Consider the following 20,817-nt stretch of genomic DNA (forward strand, 5'->3'; position numbering starts at 1 on the left):
GAAGTCTGGTTACCGATACTAAAAGAGGAAATGAATAACAAGAAAATACCACTATTAGTAAGGGAATAACATATCGAGATTACATTATTTATATTTCAAAACAACATAATACATAAATATATAATCAGAGTTTGGTGTTAATAGTGCGATTACCCTAAATGTAAGACCAAATGCTTACCATGTTGGGATAGTATTATGAGGTTTTCATTGTTTTCCCGTTTTTTACTCTTATAAACAATCTTCAGATAAAGTCGTCACACACCTCAAAAACATTCCCAATAACGTTTTAAAGTCAGTAAAGATTAATTATTGTAGAGGTGAATTAATTAGACAATTTGGTAATTATGATAATTATACATAAGTGAAAAATTTATTATTGTAAACTATGAAGTATAAAGTTAATTAACTATGTAAAAGTAACTTAAGTGTAGTAGTAGATTGTCTTGGGCCCGACGCTATGGAACCTGGCATATTAAAACGGGATTATGAACTGTGAATATGGAGAGGGTACGGCTCCCTTCGCATTCGCAGATGATCTCGCTGTGCCGGTGGTGGCGCGGAACGAGCCAGATCTTAAATACCGGGTACGGAACGCAGGCAGCGTCGTGAAGAAATGGATAACACAGCACGGACTGAAACTCGCAGAAACACTAATACCCAAGAAACACGTAAAGTACCTAGAAGTAACGTTGCACCAGAATGAAAAGTGGGGGAAGCACGTGCGGGTGGTGACCCGGAAGGCTGCAAACAGTGCCGCTGCGTTGGGGAGGGTGATGTCCAACATTGGGGTACCCAAATCCGAAAGGAGGAGGTCCTTGCACGGTGTTGTGCAGTCGATCGTCCTCTACGCGGCACCATTCTGGAGTGAGGCGGTAGAGATACAGGCCTACAGGGGGCTCATTACACGAGTGGATAGAACAAGTCTGCTGCGAGTGGCATGCGCGTACATGACTGTGTCTGCCGCAGCCTTTGCTGCTTGTGGGCCATCACTGGATGTATTCAGCTGCATGTGTTGGTAGCAGAAAGAAAAGAACTATATGAGAGAAGAGACCTTGAGCTCACTATAGCCGAGAGAAGACAGGAAAGAGAAACGTCAATTGAAAGATGGCAGGAAGAATGGAACAACACGGAGCATGAGGACAGACTGTGGTAAAGAAACTTTAATAAAAAAAAACATACAAACAAAAACCCAATTTTGGGACTAAAAAAAGAAGAAACGGGGAAAAGGAAGGGCCACTTTGCCTACAGTATGTGCCAGTCTGTGGATAAATGAAGGTAAAGTGCTTCAGAAGCGATGTCGACCTTGTAGCGGCCATTCCGCTTTCGGAGCGCTGGATGACAGAGGAGGGTCTGGATTAGCAGGTAGGCATTCGGCGTAGCCTCGGCAGTGAGCGTTTTAAAGTACCTCGGGCACTATCGTTGGGGCTACGAAGAATGAATCCTGCACTAAGGTCAATCAGGCGACGTTCTAGACTGAGATGTCTTTTGAAGATTCCAGACCCCCCTCCTGTTAAAAGATGAAAAAAAAGTATAGTAGAAATTTGAAGCAGAACTAGAAAAAATATGTTATGTTATAATGTTAACTATAACAAGCATAAATCTGAACTGACTTATTAAAATAAACAAAAAAGTAATTTTCTCGAAGCTATGAATATTGAATGGCAATGAACAAAATAATGAGTAGTGATTATAATTGCAAATTCATTACTAAATATATATCTTTTTTAAAAAATATTTTTATTTAAGTTTTATGTAAATGTACTCATAAGGTGACTGAGTAGCTTCATTCAAACTCCTCTTTCTGGCGATTTAAAATTCTCTGCTTGTCGATTTTCGAATTCAGGGGTCTGATTCTAATTCATTTCGACAGTCGCAATTTCATTTCGACACCGCCATGACAGCCGCAGGGTATAGCGATTCTTATTCATTTCGATATTAGTTACAACTCGGGATATTAACCTTATCATGTTGACACTACTCAGAATTTGGGTTGGCGCTCCGGTTTATTGGAATTTGTTGATAGTCTGGGAAAATTATCGAAAAAATGACATTTTTGGTAAAAATTATTTACCAGCTATTTTATTGCTAAAATCGAATCTTAAGATTGCATATATTAGTAATATGGGGTATGACAAGTCCGCAGAAAGTGTGTTATTTTATTTATAAACGAATTAGCACTTCTAAATGTTCTTTTTTTTTCAATTAGTGCATGCTCTGTAACTCCTAAGATTTTTCCTTTGAGCCAAAAACACTCAAATAAAAATTCACCGTAATTTAGTTCTGCACAAAGTTATTGTTTTTCCGATTTCCTTCAACAAAAATTTTACTCAGAAAATCCGAGGTTTCCCAAAAAATCTGCAATTTTCAATTAAAATTTTAGGGAAGTACCTAATTATTTATCAATAATTAAATAATTGATGACATGAAAGATTTATTATAGTAGATTATACAGAGGGGCTAAATTATGGAATAAATTCATTTCTTTAACACGGACAATTTTGGAGCAAAATCCCGATAGAGGTCGATTTTTATTTTAAATTACAATTTTTTGGCATATATTTCATACTAGTGACGTCATCCATCTGAGCGTGATGATGTAATCGATAATTTTGTTAATGGGAATAGGGGTCGTGTGGTAGGTCATTTGAAAGGGCGTTCAATTCTCTATTTAGTAATATAAACATTAATATCATTAGGTATTTACACAGGGCTGCCAAAAAATAATTTTTGAATTAAATTAATTGGCGCAAAAGGAAGAATGTATGTGATTTATTTAACTCAAAATACATTGTACTGCTGTCAGAAAATAGAAAAAAAGGTTTATTTCACAAATAAACATTTCTTTTCGATTAAATTAAATCACAAACAGCCTCCCTCCTACCTATTGGCAGTTTGAACATTTAATTTAAGCTAAAAGCAATGTTTATTTGCAAAGTAAACATTTTTTTCTATTTTCTGACAGCAGTAGAATGTATTTTGAGTTAAATAAATTACATGCATTGTTCTTCTTGCGCCAATTAATTTAATTCAAAAATTTTTTTGCCCTCCCTGTATAAATAATGATATTAATGTTTGTAATAGGGCTTTTCATCGATTGTCATTTGTTTCGAGCTCCTGTCATATGTTGAATAATCTGTGTATAATATTAATATTTACGGATTATACGAAATATGACAGAAGCTCGAAATAAATGACTGTGAATGAAAAGCCCTATACTGAATAGACAATTGAACGCCTTTGTAAATGAGCTACAACACGAACCCCTATTCCTATTTAAGAAATAATCGATTACGTCATCACGCTCGGATGGATGACGTCACTAGTTTGAAATATATGCCAAAAAAATTTAATTTAAAATTAAAAATCGATCTCTTTCGTGATTTTTCTCTAAAATCGTCCATTTTAGAGAAAATGAATTTATTCCATAATTTAGCCCCTCTCTGTATATCAGGAGACCGGCGACAATCTAACCAATAGTTTAGCAATAATTAAAATGTTAATTAAAAAATTTCGGTCGAAATAATAACCAGAAAGATTATGATACACCAGAATAACTATGATTTTCGTATAAAAAGCACAACACCTATTCAACGTACCTTACAGGATTGAAATTGGACCATTTGAGCGGTCTCATGAATGTTATAAAGAAACATTTTTTGGCTTATAAACAAATAGAACCCCTCAGAAAATATTAGATTAAATTAAATTAAGTTAACGCTGTTGAAAAGGGCACGGCTTCTGTGCCCTTTTCGAAGAAAAAAAAATTGAATAGGGAACTTGCACATTTTTTTTATTAGATAATAATGTTCAGTTTTGTTTAAAAATGAGATTTCCAAAATTTCACGCTTCAAAAACTCGTAATAACTTAGAAATACATATTTAAAGTCTTCTGCGGTATAAAGTAGTTCAAACGGCCCGTGACGTCACATAGTTTTGCATTAGTTTTTATTATGGTTATATTTCGCTGTGTCTAGGTACACGATAACGTGTACGCAAATAAAAGAGTTAGGTAGACGCGAATTAAACTTCATCAAGCCAGTGACGTCATTATTTAGCTTGCGCAGTGACTATATATTTTGGTATGATACGCGCGGAGATCGCTGGAAATGTGTAAAAATGTTTTTATTAATGTTTGGTATATGTTTATGTAATTTGAGTAGCCGGCTCTTTGAAGATAACCACTTGGGCTAGTTTTAATCTGTTAATCCCTGTGTCATATTACCGATAACGGACTGCGGAATATAAACGTCCGGACTTTCTCACAATAAAACTTTTGCGAACGTAATAATTATTATTGCAATGGGAATAATGTTTAATCTGCTAATCACTTTAACCGAATTTGAAAGTTTGTGAATCATAGATATATCATGTTTTGATAAATTAATAGGTATTTATGACTGCAAATAGTTGTGAGCAAGACATACCGTTAAAACCGTTATTTGCTATTCAGTTTTATAATTACGTATTTTTTATGGGAAATAAGCCACAATTTTACTAAAAAATGAATTTATTAACGTTTCGAAGCCCAAATCGGGTTTCGTTGTCAAAATACAAAATACTATTATTTTGTATATTATTATTTATAATATTATTATAGAAACGCTAATAAATTCATTTTTTAGTAAAATTGTGGCTTATTTCCCATAAAAAATACGTAATTGCTATTCAGTTGTATTTCAAACTTAGCCTGAGATATGTTGATTTACATGTGCTTCTTGTAGGGAAATTTTTTAATATTCTTTAAAAAAATTCTTTAACTAGTTGCGTGCACTTGTTGCAGTGAAAATTATTTTATTAATTCTTTGAAAAAATCTTTAATTAGTTGCGTGTGCAACTAATTAAAAATTCTTTAATTAATTTTTTAAATTCGTAGTAAAAATTCGTTAATTAATTCTTTTAAAAATTCTTTATTTAGTTGCGTGTGCTTGTTGTAGTGAAAAGATAGTGATAAATTTAAATGTGCCGTCCTTGGGAGAACCATAATTCCGAGTATGAGGTTGGAGCACCAATAGAAGAAGATCCCCATCAATTAGAAGATTTACAGGGCGACTATACGGAAAGCAGGCGAAATATTAAATATCTCTCAAACGATGCCAAAGGTATAGTGAAAAATGTTTATGAAGGACTATGCTCTGAACTTACTAAATTCGAGGCCATTGAAGAAACTGTTTTTTTAACAAAAGTGCCAAAAACAACTGTATATGCCATTATAGGAGGGACATCTGCATCAAGAAAAAAGAGAAAAGATAGTGGCAAGTTCCGAAAAATAGAAAGCCATTTGATTGAGCCTATCAGTACAACAATATACAAAATGTATGCAGCCAACATTTTTCCCACGATTGAAACTCTTCGACTAGAACTAATTCGAAAAAATATCGTTTCCTGTTCAGCAACAACACTTCGCGTTTTCCTTAAAGCTAATAATTTTAAGTATAGAACTATAGATAAACGTCAGACACTCATGGAAAGCAGCAGAATAATTTCTTTGCGAAACGAGTATGTTCGAAATATTATGGAGTATAGAAAAATGAAACGAAATATTGTATATTTGGATGAAACATGGTACGATACCCATGACACCGTAAAAAAAGGCTGGAAAAACAACAATAAAAAATGTTCAGTTGCATTACCATCCAATAAAGGTAAAAGAATAATTATTTTACACTGCGGCGGAGAAAATGGATGGATCGAGGACGCACTACTGGTATCTGCCAAAAATATTAAAGATGCGTCATTGGACTACCACGATGATATGGACAGTGCCCTTTTTGAATCTTGGTTTGAAAATACTCTTATCCCAAAATTGCCCAAAAGCAGCGTAATTGTCATGGTCAATGCTTCATACCATTCAAGATTAATAAAAAAGGTACCGAATTCTACTTGGAATAAATCCCAAATCCAAAACCTTTGTCTATGAAGAAGACTTATATTTTGAAGAGACGTATACGAAAAAGCAGTTATTAGAGGTTAGTCAAAGTAAACAATTTCAAAAGAAATATGCTGTTGATGATTGTGCTCTGAATAATGGACGTACCGTCCTTAGACTGCCTCCTTATTTTTGTGTATTAAATCCGATAGAATTAATATGGGCGCAATTAAAAGGAAATATAAGAAGAAAAAATGTGGCTCCTAAATTTTCATCATCGGTTCTCCAATTAATTGCAGAAGAAGTAAAAAACATTACAGCGACAAGTTGGAAAAATGTCATTAAACACGTAATGGGGGTGGAAAACGAATACGCTAAATATTTTCCAACATTAACAAAAATTATTATAACTTTAGACAATAGCAGTGATGATAGTGATATAATGTGTGACAGTGATTCTGAATAACGTGTAGTTTAAGTAAAAGATTTAGTTAAACGCTTTAAGATGCGGTTTTACATTTAGAAGTTGTGTGCTAAAGTTTAGTTTGATAGCAGTGCCTTGCTGTAGTGTTGTAGGTGTGTGATTTACAGTTCGATGATAATATAGTGTAAAGTGTTGTTTGCTGTAGTTATTTTGAGTAGTGGTTTATAGATATTCATTTGTAGAGTGTTACGTGTTGATTACTGTAACTTATTTATTTTAAAGTTATATTTTATAGGTTTTGTATTACAAAAAAATAAATAAAAAAAGAGCGGGGACATGCTTGCATTTTTTACTGAATTTTAAAATTTTTGAAGTGTATACCTAAGCTAGTTTTACATTTAACTGTGTTAAGTTATTTTTTATTAATAAATTTAACAATAATAAAAGTATTTAAAAAGCTATTCTACTTCAGTTACTAATGCAAGCATGCGGTAAGAGGGAGGGTCCCTGTAAGGTTAAATGTAAAGAAAAAATAGTTAAAATTAATTTTAACGCATACAATATTCCCTGCGTTAACGGTATATACGCAAGTAAAAAATAAATATTTTTAATTGCATACTTCATTACCAGCAAAAACCAGCCTTCGGACTATAGCTTAAAATAAAACTATCAAAACCTACAAATCTGGCCGTTTCCAATAAATCTTATACTTCACCTGAAATTTACTTTTATTTTCCGTATCTAGTATTTATACTTAAATTAATATATTTTCATATTTGATACTTATGTAATGTATATAACTTTTATGTAATGGAAAATGTCCATATGCATGCTTTTCTATTTAAAATCATAACTTTTTTATTTTAATTGGAGCAACATTGAAAAATCATTGTAAGAAATTTTAAAGCACAATACGGCCCTGTTGATATACCAGCCTACTCACACAATCACACAATGTTGCCAAACTTAATTTTGTTATTTTCAGTGTAAATCTGTTCCACCAATTTGCGAGGGTACAATACATGCTATTTTGATATGTTTAGTGTTTGTTTGATAGAAACATATTTGTTAAGGGAAGGGAAGCAGAACTATTCAGATGTTTCAAACTTAATTGTAATAAATCAATGTATAATATAAAAGTATATATTTAGGTTAGCAAAATAATTATATGTATTTAGTTTACATGACATGTAGGTACAAAATATTGTTAAAATAATTTCTATACGTAAGTGAATTATTATAATCAACTATTCTAAATGCAAAATAAGCCACAATTTAACTAAAAAAATATTTTATTAACGTTTAGACGTCCAAATCGGATGTCATTGTCAAAATACAAAAATTAGTCAGATTAAATAAATTATTAGAAAAAATTTTTTACTAAGCAACAACATTTTTGTTTAATTTAATAATAATTTGTATTTTGACAACGACATCCGGTTTAGAAGTCGAAACGTTAATAAAATCAATTTTTTAGTTAAATTGTGTCTTAGTTCTCATTTAGAATAGTTTATTACGAAAATGCCACAAGGATAATAGCTTCAGAACAAGTTAATTATTATTGTGAAAGCTTTAGGTCTTCCTTATATTTTAATCTTTTACGGTAATACTATTTCATTTATAACTAAAAAAAATATATATTAATTTATAGTCTCTTATCATTTTCGTACTGTTTTAAAATGTTCTTAAACTCATTAAAAGAACTAAATAATTGTCCACACTCCGTAGTTAATTTAAAATCAAACACTAAACAAATAAAAAATAAGAAATCACTGACACTAACTTTTTTATTTGCGTACACGTTAGCGTATACCTAGACACAACCTTATATTTAGGTATATTCTTCTTCTCCTTCTTTAGTTTATTGGCCTCCACCTACTTGGGTATTTGGCAAGCTCATCGTCGTGGAATAAGTCAAAAATATTTATATTCTAATGACATTTATCGTATATCATTGTAATAATATATACCAGTTTGTTACAATTATAGTTTTATACTGTTTTTGAAGGAAAGGAACGAAGGTTTACTATTGAAAATAAAACCATTTTGTAAAAGTACAAATTTTCTATGAATAGGTCTAACGATCAAAAACACTTGTAACGTCACATAAATGTATTTTCTACTGACGCTTATAATTTAAAATTCTGTTTTTCTTTATTGGAAAAATGTACATGTAAAACCAAGTGACGTCACGACGCATTTTGGACCACCTGTTTTAATTTGAATTTTTAATCGTCTTTAGGGGCCAAACGAAAGACAAACAAAACTTTTTTATCTTTGATACATGTTTTAAATTATGTTCTGTTGTGATTTATAACATTTTTTTCGAATTTAAAAATTTATGCAAGTTCCCTATTGCGAGGAGTGATTCCAGGTATAACCGGTCAAATTTGACCGGCATTTGCGACAGAGTTATAAACAACAGGATTTTAATCTTTGAACCATTAGATACCTTTTAATTCCGGTCCTCTTTGTACATACAAATTTTCATATCTTCAAGACACTCATAACAAAAAAGATTTATGTCACAGTGACCAAATTATTTAATTATTGATAAATAATTACTTCTCTCAAATTTTAGTTGAAAATTAAAGATTTTGTTTGGAAAACCCGAATTTTCCGAGGAATATTTCCGTCGAAGGAAATTGGAATAAATTATCAATGTGCAGAATTAAATTAGTGTCAATTTTTATGCGAGTGTTTTGGTTTAAAGTTAAAATTTTCGGAGTTATAGAGCAATAATTAAAAAAAAGATTTCGGAGCGCTAATTTGTTTATAAACAAAATAGCACACTTTCTGTGGACTTTGCACAGCTATATTACTAATATAGGAAATCTTAAGATTTGATTTCAGCATGTCCAGTAATAAAACAGCTGGTAATTAATTTTCCTTGTTTTTTACTAATTTTCCCAGATTATTACCTTACATCTTTCATTGAGTTGATGATGCATGTTGTGGACATTCTCAATTATTATATTTCTAATTTAATACTATTCTATCTAATTCCTCAAAACAAGCAAATTTCAATTAAACCCAGCCATATTAAGAGGAAACAGTAGCGATCAACAGGTAGCGAAAACGCGTTCCAAGATTGCGGCTGTAATTTTGAATATTTTTTCGAGATATTTGGCACACGTATTCGTAATATAATAAAGAATGGCGGTACAGAGCCCAATCTGAAAAATATATTAATATGTGGAATTTGCTCTGTAATTAAATACTATATTAAAAAAACGAGCCTGTACCGCCATTAAGAAGAACAAAAAAATACACTTTTTTCAAATAAACTTTTTTATCCGATGCATAGATTTTGTGTCATTTTGGAACTACTAATGAAATAAAAAATTTTAGTAGTTCCAAAATGACACAAAATCTAGGCATCGGATAAAAAAGTTTATTTGAAGGAAGTGTATTTTTTTGTTCTTCTTAATGGCGGTAGAGGCTCGTTTTTTTAATATTGTATTTCATTACAGAGTAATTTCCACATAATAATATATTTTTCAAATTGGGCTCTGTACCGCCATTCTTTATTATATTACGAATAAGTGTGCCAAATATCTCCAAAAAATATTCAAAATTACAGCCGCAATCTTGGAACGCGTTTTGGCTACCTGTTGATCGCTACTGTATCACCTTAATACCTTTTGCTTTAGTTTTCCTTGCAAGAAATAAACAAAACACATCTAAACTAAACCTAACCTCGCTTTTGGCCATTCATTCATCTTCGTGTCAAATAATTTCGACATCGAAATTATAATATCAACCACTTTTTTGGAGTCGCTATTAATTTTGATAGTCGTTATTTCGTGACGTCATTTCGTTAGTTCAACTAAAATCCACAAGGCTCGCACAGTCGCATTTCGACGTCGCCATATTGAAAGCGACTTGTTTAGAGTCGAAATTTGATTTAGAATCAGGGCCCAGTTGTGTGTGACCAGCACCAGCTCAAGCGGTTGTAAGTATTATGGTTTTTTTTATTCTTCCGTTACGATAATTGAAGTTCTGGTTTTTTCTCTTCTAGGAAAATGCAACCAGGTTGGGGCAACGGCCCATGTGTTGAGGTTTTTCTGGTTAGGTCGTTAAGTTGCCTGGATGATCTTGCGGATGTCATCTGTTACTGGTGATTAAATTATAAAAATTTTAGCGACAATTTTTTTATTTAGTTAAAAGTATTTTGCAATGTGTTTAGTGTCAACAAGAAACAAAATTAATGACATTGACTAAGACCAAGAAGGATTTTACCCACTGGTAAAATAAAAATGCAATTTTTATAAAGCTGTGTAGGAAATAATTACATGTTATAACTGCTAACTAATTAGTTCACAAGTTTACTCTAAATGTTCAGTAATTTAAACCTCTTTAATCTAGGTACGCTGTTCTTGGAAATTGTCAAATCTATCTAGGTCTAGGTTAAGTGCAAACTGGTTTTCATGATCCTCCAACTTAGCGTATGCAGCGCTACGTTTTTTGATGACTTCCTGTACCATATCCATTTTAGGGTCTCAATGAATATTTCTGTTGTTGATGAGCCAAGGAGCACTGGTGATGATTTGGAGGATTTTTAATTGAAAGCGTTGGATAATTTCGATGTTGAAGTGACTGGCTGCTCCCCATATTTCCAAACCATATATCTAGATTGGCGTAAGTACATATTTGCCTTAAGTAAGTATATATTGCCTTATAGAGCAGTAATTTGTTATTCCAGGCTTAGTCTTGATGAACGGCCCATTAACCAATACATATTTCTGAATTGGAAACCTAGCTGCTTTCTCTTTGTCCAGATATGTTTCTTCCATGTGACATTTCTGTCTAAATGAATACCACGACATTTTACCTCTTTGGCTGAAAGTAATTAATGATTAATCAAAGTTACAGGAGGACAGGTTCCTCTTCGTGTTGTAAATAATGTAATATAAATATATTTTCCTTCGTTAGCTTTAATTTTCCATTCCAAAAACCAATATTGTATTCTGTCTAGATACGCTCAAAAGAGATGCGATGCATAAATAGAGTCAGGATGTGAGGCTATAATTGCAGTATCGTCGGCAAATATTCCCAGCATCATTTATTGTCTAAGTGGTATCTTCTCTAGTGGTTCCTGAAGAGTTGAAGGTACATCTGCGGTAAACAATAGATACAAGGTAGGTCCAAGCACGCTAGGCTATAGTAAGTCAGCTTTGATAGAATAGAATTTGGAAGTTGCATCTTGATATTTAATAAAACAACACCTACCCGACAAATGCCTATAACTCAAGAAGAATATAAAAGCTGTGCGGTAATATCCTTTTTAACTTGCATAGGAGATCTACATGCCACACCTTGTCGAGCACCTGCCTAACGTCAAGAAATGCAGCTGAACAGTACCTCTTGGCCTCAAAATCAGTATCTATATGTTTTACCATTCTGATTCTATTGTTGGACTCTTGAGTGATGGGCCCAAAATCCAAACTGGTGGTCTGGAATTGGAAGTGTCTTTCCTGCACTCGACTGCTTTCCCGAACTCCGCTATCGCATCGTTTGGGTCAACGGGAGTCTCGTGCGGGAAAGTATTAGTTTCCGCACTAGTTAGGAAAATAACTAGATTCCGTAACAAAATATAAACTTATGTGTTACACAGGAAATATAAACACTTATAAACGAATACAAAAGCTTCTTCGAAAAGAATACTTTAAAAGAAAGGGCTATAGAATGGTGCCAAATATTGCTTCAGGCGCTAAGAGAAGGAACAAAAAGACATTAGGGACAAGACGGTCTGGCAAAAACAAGCTGAATTATACTTTGGGTTTTCTATTATTTCATATTCTTATCCATATGGCACAAATATGTTAACTCTTACATAATAATTATTATTTAAGTCGCTTATTTTTCCTCCCATCACTCTTACAGCATTCATCCTTATTTATAATGTTTGTTTGATTATTAGGTATGTATTCCATTATTAATTAGTACATTCTTTCACGGTTTTGCTGTAAATTTTAAAAAACCGTTTGAATTGACATGAAATTTGGCATACGCATAGCTAACATGTCAAAGAAAAAAAGTGATATGGTGCCGATATGTGCTTTTGCCTTGGGGGTGAGTTTCCCCCATCTCGGGGTGAAAAATATATGTCCAAGATAAGTCCCGAAATGGATAAACTGACTAATTTTAAGCAACTTTTGTTCCATAAAGTTTTCTCACCAATCAGTACTTTTCGATTTATTTGCAAGTGAATATTGTTCATTTCTCAACAAAATAACCACGCTTTTAGACGGTTTTTCGCAAATAACTCAAAACGTAAGCATTTTGTCAAAAAAAATATTCTTAGCGAAAATATAGCCTATCAAAAAGTGAAAAAAAAACGGTTTATATATTAGGTCTCTATACCTAGCACAGGCACAGTTTTATCTAATGAAAAATAGGTTTATATTCGAAAAATTCCAAATAGAATAATTCAATGTGGAATATCCAAATAATGAAGCATTCCTGAGGAAAACACATTACAACTTTTTTAAAGTGTTTAAAAAAAGTTTTATTTCCGTTTTTATAAAAAAAATTTCTAGCATCAAATGTAAGCAAGTTACGCTCAAAATAAAGTTGGTCCCTTTTGTTTTGACAAAAAAAATCAGCCCCCAATTACCAATCACCCCCGAATAAACAAGTTAAATAATACTAACAATATACTTCAGCGAGCAACAGAGAGCAAGGCGGATTTTGAATTCCTTGTGGAGACGATCACGCGCATTCTAAAGCAGAAAGCTATTTTAGAACGGCAGGAGCAGAATGGGTAAAAAAAATAAATAAAATTAAAATACAAAAAAAGTGTTTAATAAGTGGAAAGGTAGGTAAAGGCTATATCTAATTGTTTGTTTTTAGAAAATTTACAGAATAGTTTGGCGTACAATATTAATTGTACAGCCAAACATATAAATTAGTAATAGTTTACAAAACAAAAGGCGACCCTTATGTAGAGGGACGCCTCCCCATGATCTCTTTGATCTCTTCTTGCATGTTTTTCGATCCTACTGAGGATCAGACAGCTCTAATAAAGCCCTACCGGATCCGGTAGGCATCTAGGCAATGCCGTTACCTGCAGGAAGAGACACATCACCTCTCCCCTACCGCGCTTAGGTAGCGGGAAGAGAAAACACGAACGTAATCCCTATTCAGCATAGTAGGTATAAGATCCTCCCCATCTTCTACCTCTTCTAGGTGGGAGCATGGCCATGAATATAATTCTGATATTTTCTTCTACAGGCAGCTTGGGATATCCCCATGCATACGGAGCCCGTCCAGGGATATCCCGGGTCGGAAAAGGGGGTGGTTTTCGTTGGTAGGCGGCTGGCTATGGAGTGCACGCGGGATACATTGATCACACGTGGTTGGTGCGTCCTAGCGTGTTCTCCTCTCCTGTCCGGGTCCAACAGAACTAGAGACACCTTCCCTAGTCTGCTATGAGCGTTCCCCTCAGTCAAAAAAAAAGGTATAGTGACCTAATATACACCATGTTTTTCACTTTCTTACGTGCTATATTTTTGATCAGAATTTTTTTCTCGACCAAATACTTACTTTTTGTATTATTTGCGAAAAACCGTCTAAAAACGTGGTTATTTTGTAGAAAAATTAACATATTCACTCGCAAATAACTCGAAAAGTATTATTTTGGTGAAAAAACTTTATATAACAAAAGATGCTTAGAATTAGAAATTTTATCCATTTCCGGACTTATTTCGAACATATATTTTTCACCCCCAAAAGGCGGTGAAACTCACCCCTAGGGCAAAAGCACACATCGGCAAAATATCACTTTTTTTCTTTGACTTGTTAGCTATGTGTATGCCAAATTTCATGTCAATCCAAGCGATTCTTTAAAATTTAGAGGTTGTGCAATATTTTACGTTTAAAGAATGTACTATATCTGTGGTTCCCAACCTTTTCTGTCTGGCGACCACCTTCTGATGTTTTTTCATATTCGCGACCCATCCCTCATCCATGAAGATAGAAGAAATAAGGAACACTTCCATTGTACGCTACACAGCTACTGTAAGAGCCACTCCGCGACCCATCTGAAATCTGCCAGCGACTCACTAGTGGGTCGCGTCCCACCGGTTGGGAAACGCTGTACTATATAAATTTCAGATTTCGAGTTGGTTGGGACCAATTATTATTAATATCTTTCAAGAGTCGTCTATTTTAAAATGGATAATATAAGAATATATCTACTGGGTTGGGATAAAGTATGGAACCAAGCAAATATCTTTGAAACGAAAAGAACAATATTTATGAAACTTTGCATGCAAGTACAGCGACGCAAAAGACATCTGTTGCCATATTTTTTGTTACTACTCCACATCCGGTTTCACCGGAAATACCCCTAACTTATTTAATTTAAATGGGACATCCTGTATATTTTTGCTGTTTTTAATTCATACATACCAAATTTGGTAGACAAAATTTGTTAAAAAGTGTGTAGATAATTTTTTTATTAATACAATGTAGTAGGAAATAAACTAGTACCATCTATACTGTAGACTAAAATTGTTGTTTACATGCACTGCATGACTTATTTGAACTTAGTATAGTAGGTAAAACTGTAACTGAAGTAGTTGACAGAAATAAGTTGTATTAAAAATGCTTCATTTAAGTGAAAAAGATCGTATTGAAATATTAATGATTATTTCATTCATATTAGATTCTGACCAATAGAAAGCTACAGAAATCTGAATTAAATCGATAATTTTTGATAATTGCCCGTCGTTAATTATATTACGTCAGATGCCCTTCGTTGACAATACATTCGTAATGACAATTAATATTTTAAAAATTATAAAAGTGATGACTTTCAATCGTCAAATATTTATAAAAACTTTGTGTTTAATTGTACTAGTTTGTACTTATATAAATAAATTACAATAAAATTTTAGTTTCTGAACAGTTTTAGTAATGAAATAATCGCAACAAATTGCACTCGAACTCTAAAATTAATATAGACTTTTAGAGCTCTTGTGCAATTACTACTGATAATTAATCGGTTATGATGAATTTTAATTTTTTGGAAGTGAATTTTCCAAATCGATGGATTGGACGTAGAGGATTCATAGAGTCGCCCGCCCATTTTTTTGGGGGTTATCTACAATCACGTGTTTACGTTAGGCGACTAACATGCTTGCAGGATTTGAGACAAAGAATAATTGATGAATGTGAACTAATACGTGGAGAAATCGCGCAAAAAGTGACTCACAAATTTATTTATAGGCTTGCACGTTGTCAGGAGGTGAACAGCAAACATTTTCAAAATTTGAAATTTTTTTTTATTTTTGATATCATGGGTCTAACGTAAATAAATTAACCTATTTTTTAACTCTAAAGAGATTTATTTCTTGTTTTATTAGTTTTTTCTTCCAAACTTGGTATATATGAATTAAAAACAAAAAGTTCTTTTAAAATCTGCAAAATATATAGGGTGTCCCATTTAAAGTAAATAAGTTAAGGGTATTTCCGGTGAAACCGAAGTGAAGTAGTAACAAAAAATATGGCATCAGATGCCTTCTACGACAGTGTACTTGCATGCAAAGTTTCATAAATATTTTTCTTTTCGTTTCAAAGATATTTGCTTGGTTCCATACTTTATTCCAACTCTGTATATTGTCAATATGAATAAGGCAGATTAAATTATTAGATTTTATTTTATATTACCAGGTAATTTCAGATAATAATTCTCCATTTCGAGAACGATTTCTGACGTGGAATCCGAAATGTCAAAACAGACGTATTTATAATTAAAATTGTGGTAAATCCCCATTAAAGGTTGTAAATAATATTGTCATACAATATAAATAACCAGTGAACGCCCTATTTCTTTTCGATACAGTCAATAATTGATCAATCAATATAAATATTGTTTGTTAAATTATACATTACCTATAATTGAGCTTTCAGTAAGCAATGTTTCTTCATCTAAATGAACGATCCAATCGTCATTCTGTAGGACATTAACTTTATCTTCTAAAGCATATTGTAAAGCTCTTGCCTTATAAAGAACACCAGTTGCGGTTCGATATTCACTTGGAACAATAATTTCTCTTATTTTATTTTCTTCGATAATACCAATAGGATTATCTGTAACGACTTCAAATATAAAGTTCTCTAAACCAAGTGCTTCACATTGTTTAAAATTACGTTTAACATTATCTTTCACCTACAAATTTTAAATAATACAAATTAAACACTGATACAAAATACAAATAGTCTGAGCTGATTATCGAAGAATAGGCCATTTTTGGGAAAAGTTATTTACCAGCAATTTGATTGCTGAAATCGAATCTTATTATTGTATGTATTAATAATATAGGTATGCAAAGTCCGCAGATAGTGTGCTACTTTTTTTATAAACAAAGTGGCGCCCGAAAATCGTGTTTTTTCAATTTTTGCTCTATAACTCCAAATATTTTAACTTTACACCAAAAACACCCAAATAAAAATTCACCGCAATTAAATTCTGCATAGAGGCGTGTTTTCCCGATTCACTTCGACGAAAACTTTCCCCGTAAAAAGCGGGTTTTTCCAACAAAAACTTTAATTTTCAACTAAAATTTTAGGTAAGTAATTTTTAATCAATAAGTAAATAGCTTGGTAATGTAAAAGCCCTTTTTATATAGATTATAATTCCAGAAGCCGATGGAAATTAAATGAACAGTTTAGCAACAATTAAATTGTTAATTAAAAATTTACGGTCGCTATAATAACGACAATAATTATGGTGAATAAGAATAACTACGATTTTTTCATAAAAAGACACTATACCTATCTAACGTACTTTACAGAATTGAAATTGGACTATTTAAGCGGCCTCAGGAATATTTTAAAATTATAAACAATTTTTTGGTCTATAAACAAATAGAATATCTCAGGAAATATTAAACTAAATTAAATTGTAAAAACGGCATTCGAAAAACAGCGACAGGGAGCTTCTTATAAAAGAAAAAATGTTTAATTATGATGAGTAGTTCCTGAGATACAACCGGTCAAAGTTGACCGGAATTTACGGCAAATATATAAACAATAGGATCATAATTTTCAAACCATCACCTTTTTATTTTTTCCTCTTTCTCCACACCAATTATCATATCCTTAAAATACTCATAACATATATTATTATAATAAAAACTATCGATAATACGTGTGAAAATTGCTAAAAATAGCAAAATTCCAATCAAAAATTAGGTTGGAGAAAATGTAACCCTCAAAGTTCAAAATCGGTATACGTTAAAAAAATGCATTTTCTCGGCTTACCATGGAGCAATTTCCTTCATTCTTTTTGGTTCCCAAGTAACTCGAGTAGAGTCATCTAACTAACGCATTATTAAATGTCAGACTTGCTTTTGTTTTGTTATAATTAATTAATTAATTTATTATAACGCAAAATTTTAATTTGTTTAAATAAAAATTGTTTAAATAATTATACAGCTTTTAAATGAGAATATTTATGTTTTTAACTTTAAAAGGTACACTTGTAGAAAGTTTATGTAAAAAAAGCCTACAACTAGAAAAAATATGTAGCTTTCTGTTATTATAAATAAATTAATCTATTATAACAAAACAAAAGCAAGTCTGGCATTTAATAATACGTTAGTTAGATGGCTCTACTCGAGTTACTTGGGAACAAAAAAAGAATGAAGGAAATTGCTCCATGGGAAGCCGAGAAAATGCATTTTTTTAACGTATACCGATTTTGAACTTTGAGGGTTACAGTTTCTCCAACCTAATTTTTGATTGGAATTTTGCTATTTTTGACAATTTTCACACGTACTATCGATAGTTTTTATTATAATAATATATGTTATGAGTATTTTAAGGATATGAAATTGGTGTGCAGAAAGAGGACAAAAATAAAAAGGTGATGGTTTGAAAATTATAATCCTATTGTTTATATCTTTGCCGTTTTTACAATTTAATTTAGTTTAATATTTTGCGAGATATTCTATTTGTTTATAAGCCAAAAAATTGTTTATAATTTTAAAATATTCCTGAGGCCGCCTAAATAGTCCAATTTCAATTCTGTAAAGTACATTAGATAGGTATAGTATCTTTTTATGAAAAAATCATAGTTATTCTTATGTATCATAATTATTGTCGTTATTATATCGACCGTAAATTTTTAATTAACAATTCAATTTTTGGTAAACTGTTCATTCAATTTCCATCGGCTTCTGGAACTATAATCTATACAGAAAGGGCTTTTACATTACCAAGTTATTTAATTATTGATCAACAACTACTTATCTAAAATTTTAGTTGAAAATTTAAGATTTGGTTGGAAAAACTCGCTTTTTACGGGGAAAGTTTTTGTCGAAGTGAATCGGGAAAAACACGTCTCTATGCAGAATTTAATTGCGGTGAATTTTTATTTGGGTGTTTTTGGTGTAAAGTTAAAATGTTTGGAGTTATAGAGCAAGAATTGAAAAAAAAAACAAGATTTTCGGGCGCCATTTGGTTTATAAAAAAAGTAGCACACTATCTGCGGACTTTGCATAACTATATTATTAATACATACAATAATAAGATTCTTAATAAGAATTGCTGGTAAATAACTTTTCCTTGTATTTTGCTAATTAGCCCAGAGTAAAACTAAAAATTAATATATAAAATTTTTTATTGACAAAAATATACTCAGTGATATTAGAAGTGTTACACCCAGAATCCAGAAGTAATCACTTCTTGAACTTTATTTTTTGGCAGCACAATGACTATATTTAGAGCATACTAAGATAACAATATCAATGTTTTATGTTTTATAGTTTTTGTAAAATTAAAGTTTAATCTTTAATTTTTTTTGTGAAAAGACCAATTTATGAAGACCGGTTGGTACAGAAATTTTTAGTTATTTTTCTTTAGTCTAATTGTAATCAGTGCAAGAATAGGCCTTGAGTTCGAAGACAACAAATTACCATCATTTTAGCTATTTTGACAGGGGTAGAATTATTGCCTATAGAGATATGGGTTTATCGTATCGCGACATTGGCCGTCGTGTTAATTGTACGGCAATGACAGTTATGCGAGTGTGTCGTGTGTGGACAAACGAAGATAGAGAAACACGAAGAAGATCAACTGGTCAACCGAGGCGTACCACAGGGCTCAAGATTAGCCCTTTAGACTTCTGGTTCTGCGAGAGCGTTTTGCTACTACGCTTTTCAAATTGCTGACCAATGGTTTGGAGTAGAAGGTAGACTTGTTACTATACGTACCCTATACAGTGTCATTCAAGCCTTTGGACTGGTTTCATTCCACCCACGAAGAGTGCTTCCCTTGACTGCGGACCACTGTCACCAACGTTTGAATTGGTGCAGAGAACGGCAGCATTGGGTGGAAGAATGGCATAATGCAGTATTCAGCGATGAATCGTGATTTTGTTTAGGTATGCATGATGGTCGTAAGATGATCAGACGCTGCGCGCCGTGGAGAGCGCCGAGGTATCAGGTTTGCTGTTGAGAGGCATCAACACAAGACAGTTGGAGTAATGGTATGGGGGGTTAATGCTTATGGTAGCGGATCACCACTTTTGTTTATTCGAGGCAGTATGACAGATGCGCGTTATGTTGATGGTATCTTACAAACCACTTTACTGCCTTATCTAAACGGCTTTCGAAACGCCCTTTTTCAGGAAGACAATGCTCGTCCCCATATTGCTCATCGAACTATGGACTTCCTCCAAGAAGCTAACGTTAATTTTTTGCCATGGCTACCCCGTTCACTGCGTTTAAATCCTCTTCTTCTTCTTCTTAGCCTTCTATCGTCCACGTTTGGACATAGGCCTCTCCCAACTCCTTCCATCGGTCTCTATCCTGAGCAACATATTTCCAATTCGTTCCGGCTACTCTTTTAATACCATCAACCCATCTCATCTGTGGTCTTCCTCTCGGTCGTTTACTTTGGTAAGGTCTCCAATGTTGTATCGTGGCATTCCAACGTTGGTCTTTTTGTCTAACAGTGTGGCCTGCAAAGCTCCATTTAAGTTTGGTAACTTTTGTTGTTATGTCCTCGACTTTTGTTTTTGATCTTACCCAGTCGCTCCTCTTTTTATCTGACAGTCGTATACCTAACATTGCTCTTTCCATAGCTCTTTCTGTTGTAGCTAGTTTATTCATATTTGCCTTGGTTAGGGTCCAGGTTTGACACCCATATGTCATGATAGGAAGGATGCACTGGTTGAACACTTTGGTCCTCAAATATTGAGGTATTTTGCGGTTCTTAAGTATCCAACCAAGTTTTCCAAATCCTGCCCATGCTAGTCTTGCTCTCCTATTAATTTCCGCACTTTGGTTTTCTTTGTCAAGTTTCAGGATTTGGCCTAGGTAGATATATTCCTGGACTTTTTCTATCTCACTGCCATTTATAGTTATGCGTCTGGGGTCATCTGTGTTTGTCATTATTTTTGTTTTCTTCCTGTTCATTTTTAGGCCGACGTATTGGGAGCTGCCTGCGAGTTCCTCTATCATAATTTGCAGTTCCTCGAATGAGCTCGCTATAATCACAATGTCGTCAGCGAATC

General features: G+C 32.9%; 1 protein-coding gene across 1 annotated transcript in view; it reads right to left on the reverse strand.

The window, feature by feature from the left end:
* Positions 1-20,817, reverse strand: part of LOC126888325 (beta-1,4-mannosyltransferase egh-like) — a 173,238-nt gene that overhangs the window by 92,227 nt on the left and 60,194 nt on the right. Inside the window, exon 2 of the mRNA XM_050656460.1 lies at positions 16,191-16,467. Coding sequence (XP_050512417.1) covers positions 16,191-16,467 — 277 coding nt within the window. The remainder of the gene's footprint in view (positions 1-16,190; positions 16,468-20,817) is intronic.

The sequence above is a fragment of the Diabrotica virgifera genome, chromosome 7, assembly GCF_917563875.1.
Source record: "Diabrotica virgifera virgifera chromosome 7, PGI_DIABVI_V3a".
Classification (NCBI taxonomy): Eukaryota; Metazoa; Arthropoda; class Insecta; order Coleoptera; family Chrysomelidae; genus Diabrotica; species Diabrotica virgifera.